Source organism: Lemur catta, chromosome 2 (assembly GCF_020740605.2).
Source record: "Lemur catta isolate mLemCat1 chromosome 2, mLemCat1.pri, whole genome shotgun sequence".
NCBI classification, from domain to species: domain Eukaryota; kingdom Metazoa; phylum Chordata; class Mammalia; order Primates; family Lemuridae; genus Lemur; species Lemur catta.
The window spans coordinates 90,941,716-90,967,127 of NC_059129.1; the positions used below are offsets into that span (position 1 = coordinate 90,941,716).

A 25,412-nucleotide genomic window follows, 5' to 3' on the forward strand; every position below is an offset into this window, starting at 1 on the left:
CCCCCCGCCTGCGGCCCCCGGGCCCCGCCCACTCGGCGAGCCCGCTCGGTCCCGCCCCTCGGGTCTCCCGGAACGCCCTGCGCGCGCCCTAGGGGAGGTGGGGCTGGCTGGGCTCGCAGCGTGGCGCCCGAGGCTTTCTCTGTAGTCCCAGCTTCAACCGCCCTGCCGGCCGAGTGCCCGATGGTGGCCGATCCCCAGACCCCGGTGAGTAGATGCAGGATTCGGGGCTCCGCAGCTCGGCTGCAGTGGACACGAGTTCCACAGCGAGCGCCTGCGCGCCCGCCCGCCAGCCAATCTGCGGCCCGCGTTCTGCAGACGCCCTTTGACCCTGCGCTTGACCCGGCGCCCCTCCGGCGGGCGGCGGGAGGTGCGGAGCGGGGAGACTGGAGACCCCTAACGACCCCACCTTGCCACTCTTATGCCCTATTTTTGTCTAGGTTAGTTAGTTTTATTGCCTGTTACCCTGCTTTATCCGGCCCCACGAGGCTCGTCTCCACCTCCTCTTTGGAGGGGAGCTTCCTGTAGCCTCAGTTTTTCCCTCCCTCCCCAACAAGTTGGAAATCTGGGGACAGGAGGAAACCTTTTTCAAAGCCTGGATCTTGTACTCCCAAACTGCGTCTCAGCCTTGAGCCGACTGGGAGAGTGAAAGGATCGAGGCCTCCTGGGCTCAGGGGGCGGCAGGAAGGTCGCTGTCGCCTGTGTCCCGGCTCCTTTGGGCACTGGGAGAAGAAAACCAGAAGCGGAGGCCACCGCGGAGACGGTTTTTCCACTCTCCTGTAAACGTGTTTGGCACTGGCATCGTAGACTTTTCCTTTGCTAAGTCTCAAGATTCAACTATGCTGGACTAGTGTTTTTTTGTTTTTTTTTTCCGTTTTCCAGTTACGCAACTTGAAGTACAGGCAGTTAAACTGTTTTGTTTAATTGTTGCAAGACTCTACGGATGTATTAGGAGAATATGTGAAAGTGCTTTAAAAAATAAAATAAAGGAAGATAAAGTTAATTATATGATCTTGATAAAAAGACAAATGGGACTGGAATGGGCTGTTTACATTAAAGTATTTCTGCAGTATTTGAAAGAAAAATACAAAATAAAATCTAGATATTGATACTAAGTTGTTTGCAAATCACTTTCATGACAATACTCCATTCATATTGAGCTTTATGTAGCTCACCTGAAAAAAACGCTGGAGTGCTGTGGGTTTGTAGATTCTTCAGGCTCTTTACAAAACGTTTGCAGAATTGCTGCTGTTATTTGTGTGATTAATAATGAGAGTATGATCAGAAAATAAATGAAATAAGCTGTCTTTAGATTAAGTTTATGGAGTAGGTATGAGTTAATCATTGTTATCTAATTCCATAGATCTAAATGAAAACATGACCACATGTCAGCCGCTTTCATCCATGTCACAGAAATTACTGTGGTGTCTTCTCTAAACTTGGTTTGACTAATACTTTGTACTAAGAGGAAGACAGAATAGCATGAAAACAAGAACTTGAGTTCAAGAGCCAGACTTGGTCTGGCCCTTGCTAGTTCCCTAACCTCTGACAGGTTACTTAGCCATTGGCTAGCCCAGAGACTTTTAAAAAGTTACCAACTAACTGTTCATTTTCATTATCTGTAACATGGTGTTAAAAAGAAGTTCTATATTGTAGGTTGTGAAGATTAAAATGGAAGGATGAGATTATGCCTATCTGAATTTCTCTTAACCAGAAGGTACAAGTGTTTATAATAAAACTGACCTGGGCAAGGAAGCCTTGGTATAGAAACTGATTTTGAAACTTGCAGGTGTATCTTCAAGTATTAGTTATATTTATCTCCAGTGGCTTCATACAGAATAAAATTAGGAAAAAACAATATCAAGAAAATAAAAAGCACCAGAAGTCTCTGTAATTTAGTTAATAATAATTAAAGCATAAAATCTGTTTGGCTTTCTGAGTTACATGATAACAGCAAATATTTTTTGAAATAATAATTTATATAACCCTGTTTCTGGATATCTTGAGTCTCTTAGCTAGCTGGATATGTCTAATAGTTTTTTTTTTTTTTTTTATTAGACCTCACTAGACCTCCAAGTCAACTGGCATTTCAAAAGATGAAAAGCACAAAAACTCAAATATAGAAACAATAGCCTCAAAAGAGCATATGGTGAATGACTTCTGAGTTATGTAAAATGCCTTTTGAAAAGAGAGCAGATTTTCAATAGCCAATACCTTGAGTAGGTTCCTGCTTTGGAAACCTGTACATCTGCAATTAACTTGTAATTTTTTTTCCTTATGGTGACTTCAAAAACATCTTTCTTTTGTTGAGGCAAAATAACATCCTCTTTCCTGCAAGATCAGACGTTTTAGCTGTCTGAAGAGCTTTCGTGTTTTTGTAATGTTGAAGATAACTTATTAAAATGGATTTTTAAAATTATTGGACCTTTACATATATATATGATTCTCCCTATATAATATATTCAATATAGACTATAAACATATCAAATGTGTATATAGTCAGCAGAATCTGTTTATATGTATACTGCCCAAATATATACCAATACCAAAAATAAAAGGGCCAGAAATTCAGTTGTGTAAGCTGAACACTTAATGAACACTATGTATAAGATATGTTGGACTCTACTAAAGTATGAAGATAAAGACTATTTCTGATGCTTAAGGAGCAATCTAGTAGGGGATATAAAACATGTAACTATATAGCATGATATATATATATATAATGTAAGAAAAATAAAAGTTTAAAAACTAGATAATATTGTAACTATAGAATATATGAGAGAGTAAGTAGGTATCAAGAAGAGGCAGCATTTCAGCCTTGAAAGGTGACTTGAAAGGTGAGTGGTATTTTAAAAGTTGGCCATATAGAGAATAGGCATTTAGAATAAAATTGGTTGGTTTTTACTTGCTTGTCAGACACCATCTTTAATAGTCACCATCATTGTCATAAATAATTGTTCACATTTATTTAGTGTTACACTAAACTAGACATGATTCTGAGATTTTTACAATTTAACTCATTTCATCCTCTCAAAAATCCTATGAGTGAGGTAGTAACTCATTTTACAGATGAGGAAAGAAGCACAGAAAGATCAGGTCACTTGTATAGGTCAAATAACTAAAAAATGGCACAGCTGGAATTTGAACTCATGTATTTGAACTAGAAAGCCCATATGTTAAATCAAATTCTAGTTGGCTTTATTTAGGTTGGGATGACTTATTGTTAATTGAAATATGGAGGTTGGGATAGAGCCAGTGGATCATCTCTTAAGATTGAGCTGGTGGATCAGCCATAATGATCGGTAAACATTTTAGGTGAATGAATGAAATAATGTAAAAAGAAAAGAAAGGGGAGGGAACATCTTAACAAATTGCATTTATAGGCAGTAGGAGGAAAAAAAGAAAAGGGAGCTTTCATAAATGGACATGTATTTTGTATTCATGTATAGATCTGGGAAATGAACCTAACAAATTTTGAAAAGTTTCAGAGTTGTTTCCTATATTTCTCTACTTTTCATTTGCTCTTAAATTCAATTAGTATTTACTATTTGATTAAAATATTGCTCTTAAAAATTTTCTTTCTCAAACGTTATCTTGCATGATTCACAGAACAACTTTGTTAGCAGGCAAAATAGATATTATGCTCTGTTTAAAGAAGAGGCTAAGTGACTTATCCATGATCATATAACTAGGTCAATGTGGACAATTTGAGCTTACTTCTTCAGATTTCAAGATCAATATTCTTTTCATCATGCATCCTGATCTTCATGTATCTTACTACTCAGCTGAAGTCAACATCTCAAAAATCAATGTCTTAATAATTTAGAAATCCATTAGTTATTTTTCCCATTCTCTGTGACTCTTCAGCATTAATTACTATTGATTATTTCCTTATTGAATACCTACCCAAACTTTTTTCCTTATGAAGGAAAATTATGTTCTAATTTTAGAAGATAGAGTAAGAAAGTATGACTGTGTTTTCTCACCCAAAGGTAACTATTAATATTACACATTTAAGTATATTTCTTTACTTTGTATCTTTAATCTAGTTGAGATCATATTGCATCCACAAAATTTTTTTTTTCTGCTTCATGTTTTGTCAAAATTCTCACTTACTTTAAGCAAAGGGAAGGATTTATTGTTATGTAAATAATTTGGAAATTTCAGGGCAACAAATTATAGTGACAGGCCAAAATGATTATCATCCCTTTATTCCTATCCTGTGCAATGTTTATAACCTTTGTTCAAGAAGATTTTCAAAGTTATAAATTAATGACTTTTTTAAAAATTGGGAATGTCTAACTTGTGAATGAATATTCTTTTTTTCTCTACTGTCATGTTTTTAATTTTGTCCAATTCTATTACATTTTAAAATGTCATTGAAAATATGTGATTATTCCTTTCTTGTGAAATTGTTATTTAAAAAAATAGTTTTTTGAAAAATCCATTTAATGGCCAGGATTTTAATTTACTTATAAGTATTTTCTTTTATTAACTGTGATTTTTAAATTTTATATTTAGCTGTAGAAAATTTTAGGTCATATACTCAGAGTATTCTCTTTCTATATTCAGTAAATCCGTTGAAATGATGAAAAATATTTCATTTTCTTAAATAAAATCCCAAAACGTTTCTCTGTTTGCAACTGGCATTCAAATGATGATATTTCCAAATCAGTATTGCCATTTACTTTAGCCATATATAGATTCTTTTGCAGATATCAGTATTTGATGACATAATTAATATCACAATGTACTTTCTTAATTTTTCAATGTAATGAACTTTATGAATTTTAATTTTCATTTTGTATATATTGGAAAATATTGCTGATACCACTGACTAATTATCTTTTTTCAATAAATTGCAGCAAAACATTTACTATTTTGGAGTTTAAAGCATGTCATCATGGCAAAGTTTCGGAGAAGGACTTGCATCATTTTGTCACTTTTTATTCTATTTATTTTTTCTCTGATGATGGGTTTAAAATTGCTGAGACCAAATACAGCTACTTTTGGAGCTCCTTTTGGACTTGACCTTCTTCCAGAACTTCATCAGCGAACTAATCATTTGGGGAAAAATTTTGATTCCCCAAAGAGCGACAGAATCAACAGTGAAACAAATAGCAAGAACTTAAAAAGTGTTGAAATCACTATGAAACCTTCCAAAGCCTCTGAACTTAACCTGGAAGAACTACCACCTCTGAATTATTATTTACATATATTTTATTACAGTTGGTATGGAAATCCACAATTTGATGGTAAATATGTACATTGGAACCATCCAGTGTTGGAGCATTGGGACCCTAGAATAGCCAAGAATTATCCACAAGGGAGACACAACCCTCCGGATGACATTGGCTCCAGCTTTTATCCTGAGTTGGGAAGTTATAGTTCTCGGGATCCTTCTGTTATAGAAACTCACATGAGACAAATGCGTTCTGCTTCAATTGGTAATTATTTTATGCTATGTATGTGTGTATGTATGTGTGTGTGTGTATAAACAATTTTTATGTAATATTAAGTTATTAATACTAATTAGACTTCACATTGTTATTATATTATTAAATTTATACCTCCAAATTAAACATCCAATCCATCACCTTTTAACTGTCTTTAATGTATATTTATTTTCTAAATTTTGGAGCATTTCTGGATATATTACTTTTATTGATTTCTAATTTAATTCTCCATCTTAATTTTATTAAATTTTGATTTGCATAAAGTACAATGAATTCTCCCACCTTAAGTTTATGGATCAATGATGTTTCTTAAAGGTATGTACCTGTTTGAATGAAGTATCTTATAAATGTTCAAGTACTTGGTAGTATTATTCAGGTCCTCTCTATCCTTGCAAATTTTTTTTGCCTTTATTTATTTATTTATTTTACAGAATATTATGGAGGTACAAATTTTTTGGTTATATAGATTGCTTTTGTACCGCTTGAGCCAAAGTTATGTGTGCCCATCACCCAGATAGTGTACATTCTACCTGTTAGGTATGATTTCACCCTTCTCCCCCACCTGCAATGATTTCTGTTGAGTTTGACTTCCATCTGTGCACATGAGTGCTGACTGGTTAGTTACAATTTAATAGTGAGTACATGTGGTGTTTGTTTTTCCATTCTGCAATACTTCACTTAGGAGAATGGTCTCCAGTTCCATCCAGATTGTTGAAAAAGGTAGTAATTTGTTTTCTTTTGGGGTCTGAGTAGTACTCCATGGTGTACATATACCACATTTTATTAATCCACTCATGAATTGATGGGTACTTGGGTCGATTCCTCATCTTTGAGATTGTGAATTGCGTTACAATAAACATTCTAGTGCAAGAGTCTTTTTGATCAAATGACTTTTTGTTTCCTTTGTGTAAATACCCAGTAGTGATATTGCTGGATCAAATGGTGTGTCTACTTTTGGTTCTCTGAGGAATCCCCATACTATTTTCCATAGAGGTTGCACTAGTTTGCAGTCCCACCAAGAGTGTGTAAGTGTTCCTATCTCTCCGCATCTACACCAGCATCTATTGTTTCGAGACTTTGATAAAGGCCATTCTCACTGGGGTTAGGTGATATCTCATTGTGGTTTTGATTTGCATTTCTCTGATGATTAGTGATGTTGAGCATTTTTTCATATGTTTATTGGTCATTAGTCTATCTTCTTTTGAAAAGCTTCTGTTCATGTCTTTTGCCCACTTTTTAAGGGGGTTGTTTAATTTTTTTCCTTGCTTATTTGCCTGAGTTCTTTGTAGATTCTGGTGTATAGCATGTGAATATTTTCTCCCATTCTGTAGGTTGTCTATTTGCTATGTTGATTGTTTCCTTGACTGTGCAGAAGCTTTTTAATTTAATCAAATTCCATTTATTTATTTTTGTTGTTGCTGTGATTGTCTTTGGGTTCTTCTTCATAAATTCTTTGCCTAGGCTGATATCTAGAAGAGTGTTTCCAACATTTTCTTCTATAATTCTTATGGTTTCATGTCTTAGATTTAAGTCTGTTATCCACCTTGAATTAATTTTAGTGAGGGTGAGAGATACGGACCCTGTTTCGATCTTCTACACGTGGCTATCCAGTTTTCCCAGCACCATTTATTGAATTGGGATTCTTTTCCCCAGTGTATATTGCTATCTACTTTGTCAAAGATCAGATGGCAATATATGGGTTATTTTATATCTAGTTATTTTATATCTACTCTATTCTGTTCTATTGGTCTGTGTCTCTATTTTTGCGTCAGTACCATGCTGTTTTGGTTACAGTAGCCTTGTAGTATAGTCTGGTAAAGTGATGCCTCCAGATTTGTCCTTTTTGCTTAAGGTTGCTTTGGCTATTTGCACTCTTTTCTGGTTCCAAACAAAGCATATAATTATTTTTTCTAGATATGCAAAAGGTGATGTTGGTATTTTGATGGGGATTGCATTGAATTTGTAAATCACTTTGGGAAGTGTGAACACTTTACCAATGTTGATTCTGCTGATCCATGAGCATGATATGTTTTTCCATTTGTTTACATCATCTGCAGTTTCCTTCCTCAGCTATTCCTAGCTCTACTTGTAGAGGTCTTTGACCTCCTTGGTTAAATATATTCTTAGGTATTTTCATTTCTTTCTAATTATTGTGAAAGGTATTGAGTCTCTGATTTGGTTCTCAGCTTGACTGTTGTTGGTGTATATGAATGCTACTGATTTGTGTACATTGATTTTGTAACCTGAGACTTTACTGAATTTATTACATTTATTAATTCCAGCAGTCTCGTGGTGGAATCTATGGGGTTTTCTAGATACAAGAGCATATCATTAGCAAAGAGTGATAGTTTGACTTAGAACAATCAGGCAAGAGAAGGAAATTAGGGATATCCAAATGGGGAAAGAAGAGGTATCTCTTAACACTTTAAGTGGTTTTCTTGCACATACCATATGATTGAGTCTTGCTTTTTTTTAATCTAACCTGAAAATTTTCCCTTTAAATTGGTGTGATTAGACCATTTCACTTAATACGATTATTGATGTGGATGGATTGATTAAAATCTGCTCTCTTGTTAGCAACTTCTTCTTCTATTTATTCTTTGTTTCCTTTTTTTCCTCTTTTTCTGTTTTCTTTTGGATTAACTGAACAATTTTTATGATACCATTTAGTCTGTAATATTTGGATATTATTTATAGTCACAGATCAGAATTTACCAAATATACCTTTGTATAATCACAGTCTACTTACAAATGATATACACTTCCTGTGTAATATAAAGTCCTCACCACTAATATTCCCAATTTTTCCCTCCAATATTCTTTGCTGTTGTTGTCATAATTCCTCTATTAGATAAGAAAGTATACATTACTGCTATTTTTACTGTACACCAGAGGTTGGCAAATATTTTCTGTAAAGGACCAGCTAATGAATATTTTTGGTTTTGCGCTCCCCCACCCCCCCTACTGCCGGCTTTGCAACTTCACAACTGTATGGTTATAATGTGAAACTGACCATAAACAATATGTAAACAAAGTTATAGATCATTTGGCCTGCAGAGGGCAAGATTTGGCCTATGGGTTATAGTTTGCTGACTACTGTTTTTTAACTATCTGGTGGCTTTTATTGTTATTACAAAAGTAAGAATTTTTTTTCTTACAGTTATTTATTCCATTCTAGTGCTCTCCATATTTTAGTACAAACCAGGCATATGTCTGGTATCATATTCTTTCTGTCTCAAAAATTTATTTTACTGTATTAGTATCTTACGGTACTAATCTGCTTGTAATGAATTATTTCAAGTTTTATTTATATCCTTTATTTTGAAGGATGTTTCATCCACTATAGAATTGGGCAGGTTTGGGAGTTTTTGGTGTTTGTTTTCTTTTGGAACTTTGAAAATGTTACTCCATTTTTTTTTTGTCTTCAGTCCTTTATACTTTATAATGAGAAGTCTTCCATAATTTTTAAAAATCTTTTTATATTTTCATTTTTCTGTGCATATTGGTTTTTTTTTTCTGGCCACATTCAGTTTTTTTCTTTTTTCTTTTTATGGGTTTTCAGCAATCTGAAAATGATATGCTTAGTTGTTTTTCTTGTTGTTCTTTGGTATTTATCCTTCTTTGTGTTCACTGAGCTCCTTGAATCTGCTGCTTTGTATCTATCATTAATTTTGCAAAGTTCTTAGTGATTATTTCTTCAAGTAAACCTTATACCTCTTCTGGGTTTCCAATTACATGTGTGCTAGAAATTTAATATTTATCTCACAACTGTTGGATGCATTATTCTGTTTTTTTCCCAATTTTTTTCTCATGGTAATTTGGGTAGAGTCATTTTTTTTTATTTGCCTTAAATTTTCTTGATTCTTCAGCTCTGTTGATGAGCCTATGGAAAGTATTATTCATTTCTTTTAATGTGTTTTTCATTTCTGGCATTTCTTTTTGATTCTTTCCTATAGTTTCCATCTCTGCTGATATTTCCCACCAGATCTTGCATGTTGACTACCTTTCCCATTAAATCCTTTAACACATTAATCACAGTAATTTTAAATTCTTTCTTTGATGATTCCAATATCTGTTTCATATGTGAATCTGGTTCTGTTGGTTGCTTTGTCTCTTGGCAGTGCATTGTTTTTCTTGCTTTTATATGTGCCTTATAATTTTTTTGTTGAAAGTGTGTCACCCTGAGTAGGACAATGATTATAGCATTTTATGGCAAGAAATGGACTCGCCTTTCTTTATGTTGAATCTTAAATTTGAAAGAATGTTTGAGATGTTTGATAGAAGCACTAAGTTTCCTGTATCTAAGAGAACACATTACAATCTCTGTGGAGTTAAAGGTATCCAAATTTATTTCCCCTTATACTGTCTTAGTGTTATTAAATGTTATTTGTATTCAATTTTTGGGAGCTGTTACTCTGTGTGACGCATTCTCTCATTTGTAATTTTTAAAACAGACTTTTGAATCATGAACTGACTTTAGCCCCCATTTTACTGGTGTGAAAACTTAAATAAAATAATTTACCTAAGAATACACATCTATCAAATGACAGAATTAGGACTTTATTCCCCAGGCCTATCTTATTTTATATCATGTATTCTTAACCATTACCCTATTTAAATACATCACTTCACTGAACAAAATATTATTAGGTATCAGTTATATTGTAGATCCTGCAATAATTGCTATAAAGGTATGGCATGAGTGATAATGACATTTTCTTTTTGCATTTAGTATGCTAGCATTCCAAAAATGGACTTTAAAAAGTATCCTAGTTTGCTAAGCAATTATAATAGAATGATAGAAATTCAGAGTAGTAGATTTTACTTATAAATGACATTTTGTTGGCTTATTTTAGAGAAAACTTTCTGGTTACTATCAAGGATTCACTACAATTGTAAATGACCCTGTCCTCTTCAGTAGTAGGACCATCATTGTCTTGGATCAGAACTGATGAATGCTCTAGTCCACAAGACACAGTATAAAGATAAATTAGACTGTGGAGCACAGTATGGGAATAGAACTAGATATCTGGAAGTCACAATCGATGCAATAAAGAAGCTAAAGTATAATAACAGGGCAAAAGAGAAGAAAGAACATTCTCGCCAAACCTTAGAGTATACCCACAGAGAGGATAAGAGAGAAAAAGAAATCACTAGATTACAATGAGGTGGTTAGTGTGTTAGGATAATCAGAATAATGTGGCAATGCTGTCCAGTAGAGCTTTTTGCGATGATGAAAATGTTCTCTATCTGCGCCAGTACAGTAGATTATACTGGCCATGTGTAGCCATTGAACATTTGAAATGTAGCCAGTTGAATAAGGAACAGAACTTTTAAAATTCTTTTTAATATTAATTTATGTAACTGGTATGAGTATCATTTTGCCAACATTAGACTGGAATGGAATGAAGCTGAAGAAAGAGTAAAGAAAAGGCAGAATGAAGATTATAGTGTTAAGATACAAAAAATCATGTATGTGTGTGCATGTTTGTGTACATGCTAGGAGGTGGGTGTGGTTGGAGAGAGGGCAAAATACAAGGAAAGCACAGACAACATGGTAGAAAAAGGAACCAACATTTACTAAACATGGTAGTGTAGGTAATGGAATTTTATGTGCATACTGTGGACATATCCTGAAAGGTAAGAATTATCTGTGTTTTGATGGTGTGGCCACAGAAGCAAGATGTTAACTTGCCTTTAGTTCATATAGCTAATACGTGATGATATATTTGAATACATGTTCAAAGCCCATGCTTATTCTGCTATACTATGCTACCTTTCAGAAAAAAGAGATAAAAGAATAGTAGATGAATTAAGAAAAGGACAAAAGTGATAATTTTCTGTCACTATTCATTATTTTTTAAAAAAATATTTTGCCAAATAGTTTGAGGCCTAGAAGAAAGGTGCCTTCCCCGAAAGAAGAAGTGCTTTTGCTTTTGCTTGGTAACATTTGAGAATACCAATCCTGGATCACCTTAAATTAAGTTTAAAGCTAGAGGAGTGCACATGCATTGTGGACCTGGGATGTGATCCACTCATTTTGAGAGTTGATTTACTTCTGCCAGTCATGCTTGGGGCAAACCAACTTCCTTGGCTCACTCTTCTATCTGGCTTCATATTTTCCCTTCAGTTTGGTCAGGTAATTCCTTACTCTTTTTTCAGCTCTTTGGCTTTAAGAAATTTTTCATTCTCCATGTTTTATTTAATAAGTTTTGGTTATTTTCCTGAGGAGTGTTTGGTCTACTATTAGACCAACTGTCTACTATGTCTACTATGATTAGAAATAGGAATCTTGTTTTTAATTTCATGGAAGAATGCTTTGCTCATAATTTTCATGTGCTTCATGGCATAATCTTTCTGTTGTGTGTTCTTTCTTTTTTATTTTTTCTCTTGTTCTTTTCACTTATTTTTTACATAAAATAAAATTTTTATAGGTCCCATGTTGTGAAAATTTTTATTGTCATTCTTCTTTTCATTGGTGGCATTCTGCTTATAAGCTGAGCTAGTAGGAAGCTTGAATGTAGGATTAATTGTCTCCAGATGCTTTTCTCAAACATTCTTCTCTAAGTTATGACTCCTTGCTTAGCTAGCCAGAGCTTCCCTGAGACCCATATATTATAGATTCTTTTTTCTATCTCTCATGTTCTTGTTGCTATTCCTATTTGCAGAGTTGATAGGACATAGATATCTCTTTTCTGTTAACTTTGGTGAAAGTCCTATTTTGTTTCTCTAGATGGGACTTATATATAAGGGGACCTGTATATAGCATGGCTACCACAAAATTTATTTCTTAAAATTTAGTTCTCTAGCAGTTTCTGGCCTTCTATTTCCTAATTTCCACATGCTTCTCTTTTGGCAACATTGTTATTTTTTTCTCTGTCTTAAAGTCTGTTGATTGATCTAGAAATGAGTGCCATCTTTCTAATGACTTTCCATTTTTTTTATATATGTAGTGATGCTTTGAATTAGTTGATTTCAAATATTCTGTCTCCAGTTATGCTAATTTATGTTTCTAACACTTATTTTGTAATATATTAGTCCAAAAATAAGTAGGTACTACAGGGAGGAACTGTAATTATTTTACTACTTTTAAATCTTCTATTAAAATATATTGATCCACACAAAAAGCAGCATATAAATGTTCATCACAGTTTTATTCATAATTGCCAAAAATTGAAAGCTACTAAGATATCCTTTAGTAGGTGAATAGATATACATCCTTACAATGGCATATTATGCAACAGTAAAAATAAGTGAGCTATCAAGTTATAAAAAGACATGAAAGAACCTAAAGTGCAAATTGCTAAGTGAATGAAGCCCATTCTAGAAAGCTACATACTTTATGATTCCAACTATATGGCATTCTGGAAAAGGCAAAATTATGGACAATAAAAATATCAGTTATTGCCAGGGGAAGGGGGAGAAGGAAGAAGGATGAATAGGTGGAGCATAGGAGGTTTATAGAGCAGTAAAATTAGTCTGTCTGGTACTGTAATGGTGGACATATTATATAATAGATTACAAAACCCATAAAACTACTACAACACTAAGGGTAAACCTAATATAAACTATGGACTTTAGTTCATAATGATCTATCAACGTTGGTTCATCAAGTGTAGCAATTGTACCACACCAATGCAAGATATCAGTAATAGAGAAACTGTGTGGAGAATGGAGGGGTAGGAGGGTGAGAATATGAGAACTCCATACTTTCTTTGCTATATTTCTGTAAACCTAAAACTTATTCTAAAAATTATAGCCTATTAATTTTACAAAAATATATGAATACCTAATAAAGAAGTTGTAGATATTGACTCTACACAGTAATCAAATAACCATATGTATTCTGAAGGAACATAACAAAACAACCTCTTGTGAGAGTATGTCTCTTTTTTGTTGTTAACTGTTTGGTACTTATTCTGCCTTTTTCAGAATACATGCAGTCATTCATGTTCCTGTCTTTTTTTTTTCTTTTCTTTTTGATCATTTCTATTAGGTGTACTAGCCTTGTCTTGGTACCCACCTGATTCAAGTGATGAGAATGGAGAACCTACTGATAACTTGGTACCAACCATTTTGGATAAAGCTCATAAATATAATCTGAAGGTATTTTGTTTTATTTTCAAGCTATATCCTGGACAAGAGGATAATAAAAACAATGTTTGGAGCAGTCATTTTAATTAAAACCAATGTGAAAATAATGACAGGATTTTGTTAATAGTACTATATTCATTTCATAAAGAAAATTTTTGTAATTAATATGAGTTCCAAACCTTGTCTAAATTATATTTTAGATATTCTTTATTATTTTTTAACCGTGTTTTTTATTAATCTATTGTTTTAGCAGAAAAAGAGGATTGAAAGGTTCTTTTGTGAAGATAATACAGAAATTAGGGAAGATTTATGTGTCTAAATTTCTTAGATGTCAAAAATCTACTAAAATCAAATGTTGTTAACCGTGTGACTTTATATACATATAAAATAGTTACAAAATAAGCTATTGCTCAAATATTTTTCCAAATCTGATTTTCATTTTAACTTTATTTACCATGTATATACACATACTTATGTACACATAGAATGCAGGTGAAAGTCTGAAGACAGCTGAAAGATCAAGTATATTCTACCCAGATCCTAAAGTGTGTGTGTTACAAATGAAAAAAATTTCTCATGGCTTAAGATTTTATTTGTTTATTTAAGAAATTAATGAATCATGGAAACAAATATGAATGATCATTAAAAGAGTTAAATAGCACTGCAGAGGATAATTTTGTATTGAATAACAAAATAAACTATGTTTTTAAAATATTCCAAAATTAGTCATGTAGGTGGCAACATTAATTTTAATAAATTTCTAAAAATTATAACCATAGAGTCTGTATTCTCTGACCACACTCAATACTACTGAGAGTTAATGATTAAGTCCAAACCATTTAAAAAGTATAAAATTATTTAAAATTTTAATTATAATATTATAATTAAAAATAACACTTGTTTTAAAGAAAAAGTAAAAATTGAAATTTAAGATGATATAAAAATAAACAGCACTGAGATTATTGTATTATCAATACTAATGGGACATGGATAATATTTAATAAAACAAAGTAGGAGAAAGAGCTAATAAAAATGAAGTATGAGATTAATTAATTAAATATAAAACCTGCAAAATCAGTAACCTAGATAAATTCATCTTAATTTTTTTTTTCTACTTTTGGTGAAAAGACAAAATAGGCAAACCACTGATGAGACTAAAAAAGAAAAAAAGTAGAACATAATATCAAAAATTAAAAGGGGGGTGCAGAAGAGAGTTTAAGATTTTTTTATCAGCATATTTGAAATTTATAAGAAATGGGCAGTTTTCTAGGAAAATACTTTAAAAAGTTAATTGTTTAGTGCAGACAGAGATTTAAAAAATCTGAATTGACTAATTGTCCTAGAAAAAATAATAAAAGGTAACTGAACAAATGTCGTCCCCAAAGCACCAGATATACCTGGTAATTCTACTCAAACTTTGAGAAGTAGTTGATTGCTGTGACTGAAATACAGTGTAAATTATACTCATTATCTGTTGCTGCATAACAAATTGTATCAAAACTTGGTAGCTTAAAACAAACATTTATTATCTCATAACTCCTAAGGATCGAGAATCTATAAGTGGCTTAGCTGGATGGGTCTGGTTCAATCACAGTCTCTCAGGGAGATGTTGGCTGGTGCTCCAGTCATCTAAGCTTTCTCATGTGGTGTTGGCAGGCCTCAAGCTCCTTGCAGCCCATGAACTGGGAGTTTCAGTTCTTCTCCATGGAGGCTTTCCCAGAGTGAAAGATCTTAGAGACAGTCTCCAATACAGAAGCTACAGCGTTTTGGTTTTTTTTCTTCTTTTTTTTTACCTAATCTTAGAAATGACACACTATCACTGTTGCTGTATTCTTTTGTTTTATTTACTGATAAATCAGGCCTGGCACAAGGAGGGAGAGAACTGCAAAGTTGTGAATACCAGGAGATGGGAATCGGGGCCATCTTGGAGACTAGCAACTACAGAAAACCAACATATTTATCCTATAATGATAGTACGATTCCAATGCAATTTTAAATACAGAATTTGACAGACTTAATCCCCAAAAGTTTATGAATATGTTGGAATAAAGTAAAACTTTAAAAAAATTTTTTTTTCATGTGTAGAAAACTTGTATTCCTAGATAACAATATATACTAAAAATGGTGGGAATTAAAGTAAAGGGTATGACATTATTCTCAGCATGGAGAAAGAGATCAGTGAAACAGAAGACAGAGTCTGGAAACAAGACACTTAATATGGGGATCTAGTATATAATTCAAGAATCATTTAAAATCAAGTGTAAAAAGAATGTTTATTCATGATCTTGTCCTTGTGATACTAGATTTGAAATCTGCAAATCTACAGTAGTTTTTTTTTTATTTTGCATTCTCCACTCTGTCCTATGTCCTTAGGTATTCATATTTCATATCTATAATATCCCTTACTTATCCCCTGATTGCTCATGTTTCTTAGCGTTTATTCTTATTCAATACAATGTGTTTGCAAATCTTAATGAAAATGTGAATTATAGTGTCTTTTAACTAGGGACAATTTACCCTGAGTTCTCAGATTGCTGCTACTCTTAAAAATTGCTGGAGCTTTTTATTTGTTCTATAATTTCTTGGTTTTTATACCCTAATGGAGAACAGTCTGGTTTTTCCAATACTGGTAATTGAGCTCTGTAAGAGATGATGTTGATCACTGCTGAAATATTTTGCTTCAAATAAAAATATGATAAAGTACTTTTAATTTTCCTTTTGCAACTTTGAGATTCAGTAGTTACTGGGGAATAGAAATGGAACTCTAGGGAGAGAGAAATAGCTAAATAGGCAGGATTTTTTATTTCTGTCCATAAAGCTGCCTCTTCTTTCTACTTTACAATCCTGAAACTGTTAAGACAGCATCTCTCAAATTAGCTGACTGGCAAGAGCTGTCACCTGCCATGTCCCTCAGTGCCATTCAGTGAGTTTCCACTGGCATTTGAAATCTGCAAATAGGCAAGCCTCCAGGTTCTGGCATCCAGTCTGAGTCTGGATAAATGATTGATTTATCTTCTACAAAACAGGTCCAAGGGCCGCTCTTCTGTCCCGGCCCTGCTATAATCCTGGGAGATGGGAGCTCCAGAAACTGGCTATTTTAGTTCTTTCAAGAGGTTTTAAGGTAAAGTGAAAATGTTCTGGTGCATGAGGATAGATTGGTTTTTCTCCTGTTTGAAGTTTCTGTGGGAGAGTGTGGCAAAGATCTCAACGACTAATTGCCTATGTAAATGTTCCCAACAGTATTTGTTTCAGATTTTATATCTAATGATCAGAAAAATTTGGAAGTTGATAGACTAATGTTTTCCAAAATTTTTAGAACAGTTTCTTGGCTGTGTGTCTGGGGAGGAACTCTTTATAGTACAAAGAAGAATAGACCTGGAACCATGAGACTGGAGCTCGTCTCAACTGAGTACCTCTGGAATCTGACAGCAGTTCCTTGATCTTCTCGGATTGTCCCCCTTGTTTATAAAATGACAGGATGAAACCATAAGATAGTTTTATTTATTGTATTTTTCTGTGATTTCTGTTATGTTATTGGGGAACAGATATGTTTTATAATTAAAGTGTAATCTTGTTTTTTTAAAGAATGGAAAACTTTCCTTTTGCTTGCTAATGTAAAGGAATGTTAAGACGTTGAATTAATGACAGTGCATTAAAGTGCTAAGGCAATGTGATACAAAAAAGTTAATGTGGTGAATTTGGTGCAGATAAATTGAGGCTTACAATGCACATAACTGATCACTAAACTCTTAAGTCTAAAATGCACATAACTGACCACTAAACTCTTAAGTCTAAAATTAGTAACATGTCTTTTTTCTTTTTCTTTTTTTCTTTTCTTAAAGCAAGAAAATAATCTGCCCTGTTCCCCCAATTTGATTAATATTAATTTGCTTAGCCCTTCCCCCCCCAAAAAAAACCTTTCCATGTATCAGTTTTATTTTTAAAATATTCTAATGGCTGTAATATATTAATTCTACTTTAATCTTCATTAATGTGTTCCTCATTCTTTGCTTGGGTTTAGTTGTTCAGTGTTCAACAATATTTTAACTAGTACTAGTTGCTAATTACTTTGTAATTTCAATTTTGATTAACTTAAACCAAGAGTCATTTTGAGTGAATGCTTTTTAGATTATAAACAAACAAGCACGAATGACAAATGGTTGGTGCTTTGGTTACTTGTTTTGCATTATCCTTAACAAATCTGGACTGTTATTCTTTTAGAAATGTAAATGAGTAAAACTAAAATCTAAATCATGATTTTTCAGAGAGATTTAGATTATCTGTTCTTTTATATACTTGTCTGCATATTCGCTGGAGCACTTACTTATACTGTCATTGAGTAGGCTGGTTTTGCAGAGAATATAAAAATCAGAGCTGGATCCTTTCCACTGTATCCTGTTTATCCTACACCATTAAGAACACAGCAATGAAATATTCTTTTGAGTGAAACATGATAGAGATGTTTGGTAGATTCTGTCATTTTTTAGCAAATATTTTGTTCTACCTCCACTCCATGGAAAGAGTATACTTCCTGTCCCACTGATGTTGGGTTTGGCCTCATGGCTTGCTTTGGTTAACAAGATGTGAGAAAACATAATGTATACCATGTGCTTGTGTGGTTGTGCTCCTGTTCTTTTACAGGAGAAGATCATGCCCCTTTCTGCCAAGGACCCAGAGTGACAGATACATGGAGTTGATTTCAATATGGTCCGCATCCTAGAGTATAGCCATCACAGCCAATTCATACCTTTATGTTCAAGAAACAAATGTTTTGTCTTTGCAAGCCACTGAGATTGTCAGCATGTTTGTTATACAGCATCATGACATCAAAACCCAACTGAATTAAATCATCCATTTAGGTAAAAGAAAATCAGGGAGATCCAGTTGTCCTTTCCCTTTGCTCAGTATTTTAGGGGAAAGAACCAACTCAGTCATTTATGGTCTTGCATTTTAATAAATGTAGTATTTTATTTAAGAGTAGCAAATTTTCGTTCTGCTTTGTGCACAAATCACATGTTATGGTGTATCAGCATCCATTATTTATTTGCATATGGCTCTAGAGCCATCATTATATCCGATTTTAAGACTTAGACAGATTTTTGACTATGTGAAGTTTGCACACAAGTATGTCCATGATTCTTTTTAAAATGATTTTTCAGATCCATTTGAAACATATTATCTATGACCTCTCCTTTTTCCTTTTTCTTGTTCCTAAATTAATATGGTAAATTTATGGTGAAAACTTAGTGAATCTTACCTAAATTGGGTATAAATGGAAGGCTTACAGTCTAATTTGACAGTTGTCCCTTTTTGCATTAAAATCATTCATCCGTTTATTTATGCATGCATTCATTCATTCATTGCCTGCTATGTGCCAGGTACTGTTTCAGATGCTGGCAATACTGAGAAGATATTACCTCTGTTCTTAAGAGACCTTGCAATCTATTGGAGATCAGACACAAAGACAAGTAAATTGCATGAAGGGAAAAGTACAAAGTATTATGGTACCACATAGGAGCAGGAAGACCTACCTCATTGTTGTGGCAGAGGTTGGAGGGTGTGTAGGGGTGAAGGTAGGGAATGGAGGTGTTGGAGAAGGAGAAGAATGTCAGATTTTCACTTCAGAAAGTTCGCTTTGGCTGCAGGGTAGAGAAGAGACTGGCAAGGTCAAAATTAAAAGCATGAATTGGAGGAATGTTTTGGCTTTTTGCATTTACTGCAAATATGTTAATCTGTACTTTACAAAAGAAGCATCCCATTTATATTTTTGAGCTTTAAAGTTAAATTCATTTCAATAAAGGGTATTTTCTTAAATATGGTGTCATTTATATATAAAATAGAAATTTAGAAAATACAATGTTGTATCTGAAGGAGGAATTACCTACCCAAAGTAACATTATATAAGAGTATAAAAATACCTATACACTTGACAATTTTCTTTCAACTTAAGTTAAAAAGCAAATACCAAAGGTACTGAAAAATCAAACTGCCCTGGTAGTTACTACACTAGCAATACTAACAATATACTGCAAAAATATATTTGACCTTAGTTTGTTACTGACAAAAATCTTCCCTTATAATGTTACTGTAATCTCATTTTATTAAAAGTAGGGAATTATATTTTCACTAAATATTATCTGACTTTAAAATTGATTCTGTGAAAACAAGTAGCACTGATTAATGTAAAATACCTTTTGCTTTAAATGGGTAATTGAAAACAGTTTTATATTGCACTAGAAGTCTCTAGTTTCAGAAGTACTTCATAGAGCCTGAAACCTAAAATTAAAACATTATCAATAAATTAATTTCCATAAATATTTTTAATTACTGTTGTTAAGTCAGTGAAATTAAGAATAAAAGAGAAAATCCTCATAATCTTTGTTTAGAAGTCTTAAATAGATTTTCATTCATGGGAGTTATCATCTGTACTATCTACATTACTATTTAGAAGTGGCATACAAAATGGTTTTACCAGCCATAATTAGTTTTTCTTGATTTATGTACAGCTGACCTTTTTTAGTTAAAAAACTTTAATCTGTGCACAGCATTTTAAAAATATTTTTAGTTACTGTTTTCTATCTACCATTGTCTTAGAGACATATAAACCCCATCAGTAATTTAGGCATTATGGAAATTATTGTTCTTCATAGCACTAGTGTATATTATTTTTTCAGTAATTTCATTACTTATTCCTTGAATAATATTACAAATTAAATGCAGATTATTTTTTAAAATGCTATTTAATTAAGTAGAAGAATTAGTCATTTAAAGAAATTTGGTATTAACTCCATTTAAATATAAACTTAATGCTCACACACCTGAAAAAAGAATCCAAATTTTCTTGGACCATATTTTTTTTTGCATTTTTATAAAAGGATATGTTTGAATATAGAGTATATCCTTGTATATCTTATATAGAATATAAATAAATAAAGTATATTTTATAAGGAATAAGCATATAAACAAAAGCATTGCACAGTGGTTGAGCATGATTGCCTGTATTGCTTCTAACCTGTCAAGTTACTGAACCTAGTTTAATTTTGATTGCCTCATTTATAAAATGGAAATAGTTACAGTAACTACCTTATGGCGTTGCAGAGATTAACTGAGGTAATAAGTATAAAATGTTTAGTATATTATTTAAGTGAAGAAACGCTTAGTAAATGTTACTACTAAGAATTCTCTGGTAATGTCTGTGTTCAATAAATATTCATCTTAAATTAAGGTTATTAAATTAATCACTTTATTAAATGTGTAGAATATACTTTCATTATTATTGGTACATTATAGAAAGTTTTTTCTCTAATTGATTTTTTTGTTGTTTTAGGTCACTTTTCACATAGAACCATATAGCAATCGAGATGATCAAAACATGTACAAAAATGTCAAGTATATTATAGACAAGTGAGTTTCTTCAGTGTTTATGAATACCATTATGTGATCCATTAATAATTATTGTTATAAGAAGAGTACATTAAATTATTTTTGAGAGATTTGAATGATTTATGATAATGATATTTTTAATAAAATTAAACTGTTTTTGGAATGAACATCATAATCATTTTGAGGAACATTTCTGAAATCCCTTACAGTTCAGTTTCTGTACTGAATATGTAAAGATTCATATTTTCACTGTTTTATGTATTTATAGGCTTTTTAGGATTTGTATCATATTGAAATTTTAAATTGATATTATTTTTTAAAACTTAGAAATACAGAGTCGTATCTTTTTAAACAGAAGGTTCAGATTATGAAATGTGAACTACTTTTATAGCACTGGACCCATAGCTAATATTTTGATTTATATCTAGTCTGATTACAAAGAATTTGTTAATACAGTTTCATTTTTGTTAAAGAGTTTTACTGATAATAGTCTGTGACAGATGCCATACTCTTACAAAGAAACTTGCCAATCTCACTGGGTCATGTATTACTGATACAAAAAAAGCACTTTATGTATTCATATAGAAAATAATAGGATTTTTATGGGATTAGTTATCATTTGTAAATCTCAATATGAGATAATTAATCTCTTGTTTGGTAAAGTATCCCGTATCTAATTTTCTAATGTGTAAAATTAAAAATGCATTTTTAATTATATAATGGATTCCCTGAAGAAATGGAGCAACGTGCTTAAACCACACTGATCGTTCATTTTCAGTACCTAAACAAACAGTTTTTGTCTATGGCAAATGAGGTGTGAATATTCATTTCACTTTTACATATGCTTGTGTTTCAGATACGGAAATCATCCAGCCTTTTACAGGTACAAGACGAGGACCGGCAATGCTCTTCCGGTGTTTTATGTCTATGATTCTTATATCACCAAGCCTGAAAAATGGGCCAATCTGTTAACCACCTCAGGGTCTCAGAGTATTCGCAATTCACCTTATGATGGACTGTTTATTGCACTTCTAGTAGAAGAAAAACATAAACACGATATTCTTCAAAGTGGTTTTGATGGAATTTACACATATTTTGCCACAAATGGGTTTACTTATGGCTCATCCCATCAGAATTGGGCTAGCCTAAAATTCTTTTGTGATAAGCACAACTTAATATTTATCCCCAGTGTGGGCCCAGGATACATAGATACCAGCATCCGTCCGTGGAATACTCAAAACACTCGGAACCGAATCAATGGGAAGTATTATGAAATTGCTCTGAGTGCTGCACTTCAGGCCCACCCCAGTTTAATTTCTATCACCTCTTTTAATGAGTGGCATGAAGGAACTCAGATTGAAAAAGCTGTTCCCAAAAGAACCAGTAATACAGTATACCTAGATTACCGCCCTCATAAACCAGGTCTTTATCTGGAACTGACTCGTAAGTGGTCTGAAAAATTCATTAAGGAAAGAGCAACTTACACAGTAGATCACTAGCTGCCTATTTCTTAATGCATTGATTCAAATTTAATAATTATCAAATCAACTAATTTTAATAAATGCCTTTGTTTTGAGTTATGGCAAGAAAACTGCCAAAATTAGTATGCACTATTACTGTTATCTTTAAGAAAAATAATTTTTTACTTTTTTAGAGATGATAGTATCATTGCCACCTTTCACAATACTGCACTCGGAAAATATCTGAGAGACAAGTTGTGCGAATAACATTCCTTATGGCATAATTTACTGCATTTCTGACTGAAAGTGAAATTCTGATTTGATGGCAATTTAATGTTATTTCACAGTAGATAAATGCTTTTGTTACCTAAAGCAGTTAGTGTACAGGTAAATCATTCTTGCATCCTAAGCCCAAAGAAATAGAACTGCTGTGTGTATTTGGCATATCTATTGGAAAAAAAAAAAAAAAACCTTAAAAGATAATGGACATGTTTCAGTTCTAATTTTTTTCAGTGCTTCAATCAACTTTATTGTGTTAGTATTCAGACTCTGAATAACTCTCCAATAATCATGAAATTCTTATGATAAATAATAAAATCACTTTACCTTCTCTCAATTTTGCTATGAACCTAAAACTACTTTAAATAATAGTTTATTTTTAAAAATTAAAAAAAAATTAGATACCATAAGCCTTACTGTGACCACATTGTGTTAGGAAGGCCTGTTTTCTTCAGCACAATATGCATCATCATTTGCAGATTTTTGGTTACCTAAAGCATGCTAAGTGTTTTGCATGTATACTGTTTCTGCTTTACTATGCTGAATTCCAGATTTTAGAACCTAGGGAAAATACTTTTATAAAAGTTAATGATTACTTCTCAATTATTAGGAGTTGTTTCACGATTATTATGAAGATATGATGCCCAAAATGTTAATATTGTTAAGATACTTTATCAATCTTTAACTTGTTTCTATTATTCATGTCTTTAAATTTAATCAGAGATCAGCTATCATATAAGAAACCAGAAAGTTAATACTGTCATTGGATTGTCTTTTAATATTTTAAGTTAAAAAAAGTTTTTACCAAAAGTGATAGGGAAAATTTACTTACCATTTTAGATTTTAGAAACATGGAAATGAGAATTTTTTTGTATCTAAAATGAGTCCTGAAGTTGGGCTTTACATTAAGTTTAACACTTTATAACAATGATGAAAATAATATTTCTAAAAGTCACTATTATAAATTTTTCTATATATTAAATAATGTCTTCATTTTAAAAAGTTATACTTTTATTCTTGCAGGTTAAAATACATGTGATTGATAGCTGTCACATTGTGACTGATTGATTACTTATATGCTAAAAATAAATCCCTTTAAAAACTAAATAATAAAATACACTTTGTTCTTATAGTTAATATAACTACAGTAAAAAATCTAACATATATCCTATTACGTAAATCTTTTCTTAGATATTTAATCCTATTAAAAGGAACAATAGGGTAATGCTAAAAAGCAATGCCTATAAATCTTCAGCATATAAAGACAGCCATTCAGAAACATAAATTAGCATGGAAATTTGTTATAAAATAACCCATGAGATGATAAAATTTACTTTTAAACAATGATGTTTAAGTAAAATATCGTGTTTTTGAAAAGAGACATCATTAATGTTATTTGTAACTTAAGGAATTGCTATTTCTCAGAGAATGATCAGGCCATAGGAAATTAGTACAATAGTAATAATACTATTATTTTCCAGGGGAAAGCAAAAGAATAAATCACCATAATGATATTTTAATATAACCAAGCGCCTTCAAGGAACAACAATACAGATATAACCTGTGGATTTTTCTCTTATATCCAGTTAACCACTATATGATATTTTGTGGGTAAATTATAAATAGGTCATACCTAATAATCTCTTATAAAATACCATGTTTTATTAAAGTGTTGTTAGAGATGACTTTTTCTCATTGCTTATGGAGTATATTTGAACCCACCATGATACAAAATAAGTTTTATGAAGTAGTTCCTAGATTAAGGGAAAGTCTATAAAAACAAGGTCAATAAATCCTCAACACAGATACCACCACTTTCCATCTTGTTCCCATTGTAGACACAGATAATTCACTACCGCATACTTTACCTGTGAGCTTTGTTGTGATTCCCCAGTATGTTACTCCAACCGGCCAGTAACACTAAGATTTCAAAGTAAGATAAAACAGAATCTGTCTTCATTCCAGAATGTTATTCTCAAAGGAAGGATGTGCAGAATCTGATCAGTGTTCACTAGTTTATAATTATTAATATATGAATATCTGTTTCTTTTCTCCTTTTGAAAAAAATAATTCTAATTATCCCTCAGTATCTCTGGAGGATTGATTGGTTCCATGAACTCCTGTGGACACCAAAATCTGCTGATACTCAAGCCCCCAAAATAAAATGGCATAGCAGTTGCATGTAACTTATGCACATCCTCCCATACGCATTAAATTATCTCTAGATTACTTATAATATCTAATACAATGTAAATACTATGTAAATAGTTATGCTGTGTTGTTGCAAATAATGGCAAGAAAAAAGTCTATACGTGCTTCACATGTTTAGTACAGACACAATTTTTTTTCAAATATTTTCAATCTGCAGTTGCTTGAATCTGCAGATACAGAACCCACAGATACAGAGGACCATGTATTAGGAATTATCTCTAATAATTTTGTTAATTCTTAGGAATGCTTTAAAAATCTTTCTCAGGTATTCATTACAGCTGCCTTTACCATTTGACTTATAACACAGTTTAGATTGTTATGACAAGTAAGTAAGAGCAAAGAATTGGTTTCTTAATTCAAAAAACTATTGTACGTGCTTGAATTCAATAAACTACAATAACTGTTAAAACACAAAGTGATTTAATGTATGCGATGCATGAATCGTAAAGGATTCGTTTTTAAGTTATTCATTTTTTATGGTTTAATCAGTCTAATTGTTTTGACTATATATAAACCAAATCTTTTATTGCTT

At 32.5% G+C, this 25,412-nt stretch overlaps 1 protein-coding gene across 2 annotated transcripts; it reads left to right on the forward strand.

The window, feature by feature from the left end:
• The first annotated feature begins 58 nt into the window (after positions 1 to 58).
• MANEA (mannosidase endo-alpha) lies at positions 59 to 24,900 on the forward strand. Of its 2 annotated transcripts, none has more exons than XM_045544040.1 (5): positions 59 to 204; positions 4,863 to 5,444; positions 13,450 to 13,559; positions 20,875 to 20,951; positions 21,787 to 24,900. In XM_045544040.1, exons 2-5 carry the CDS (start codon positions 4,901 to 4,903, stop codon positions 22,427 to 22,429), a joined length of 1,374 nt encoding a protein of 457 aa, XP_045399996.1. In that variant the 5' UTR covers positions 59 to 204; positions 4,863 to 4,900; the 3' UTR covers positions 22,430 to 24,900. The 2 variants fall into 2 exon arrangements, with proteins under 2 accessions (XP_045399996.1, XP_045399997.1); XM_045544041.1 differs by lacking the exon at positions 59 to 204 and adding an exon at positions 2,760 to 2,834.
• The last annotated feature ends 512 nt before the right edge of the window (positions 24,901 to 25,412 follow it).

Excerpts from the sequence above, each read along its gene's own strand:
- MANEA (XM_045544040.1), top strand. The coding sequence starts at position 4,901 with ATGGCAAAGTTTCGGAGAAGGACTTGCATCATTTTGTCACTTTTTATT. Across the intron at positions 13,560-20,874 it reads CTCATAAATATAATCTGAAG|GTCACTTTTCACATAGAACC; the intron begins GTATTTTGTTTT and ends TTGTTGTTTTAG. Across the intron at positions 20,952-21,786 it reads GTCAAGTATATTATAGACAA|ATACGGAAATCATCCAGCCT; the intron begins GTGAGTTTCTTC and ends CTTGTGTTTCAG.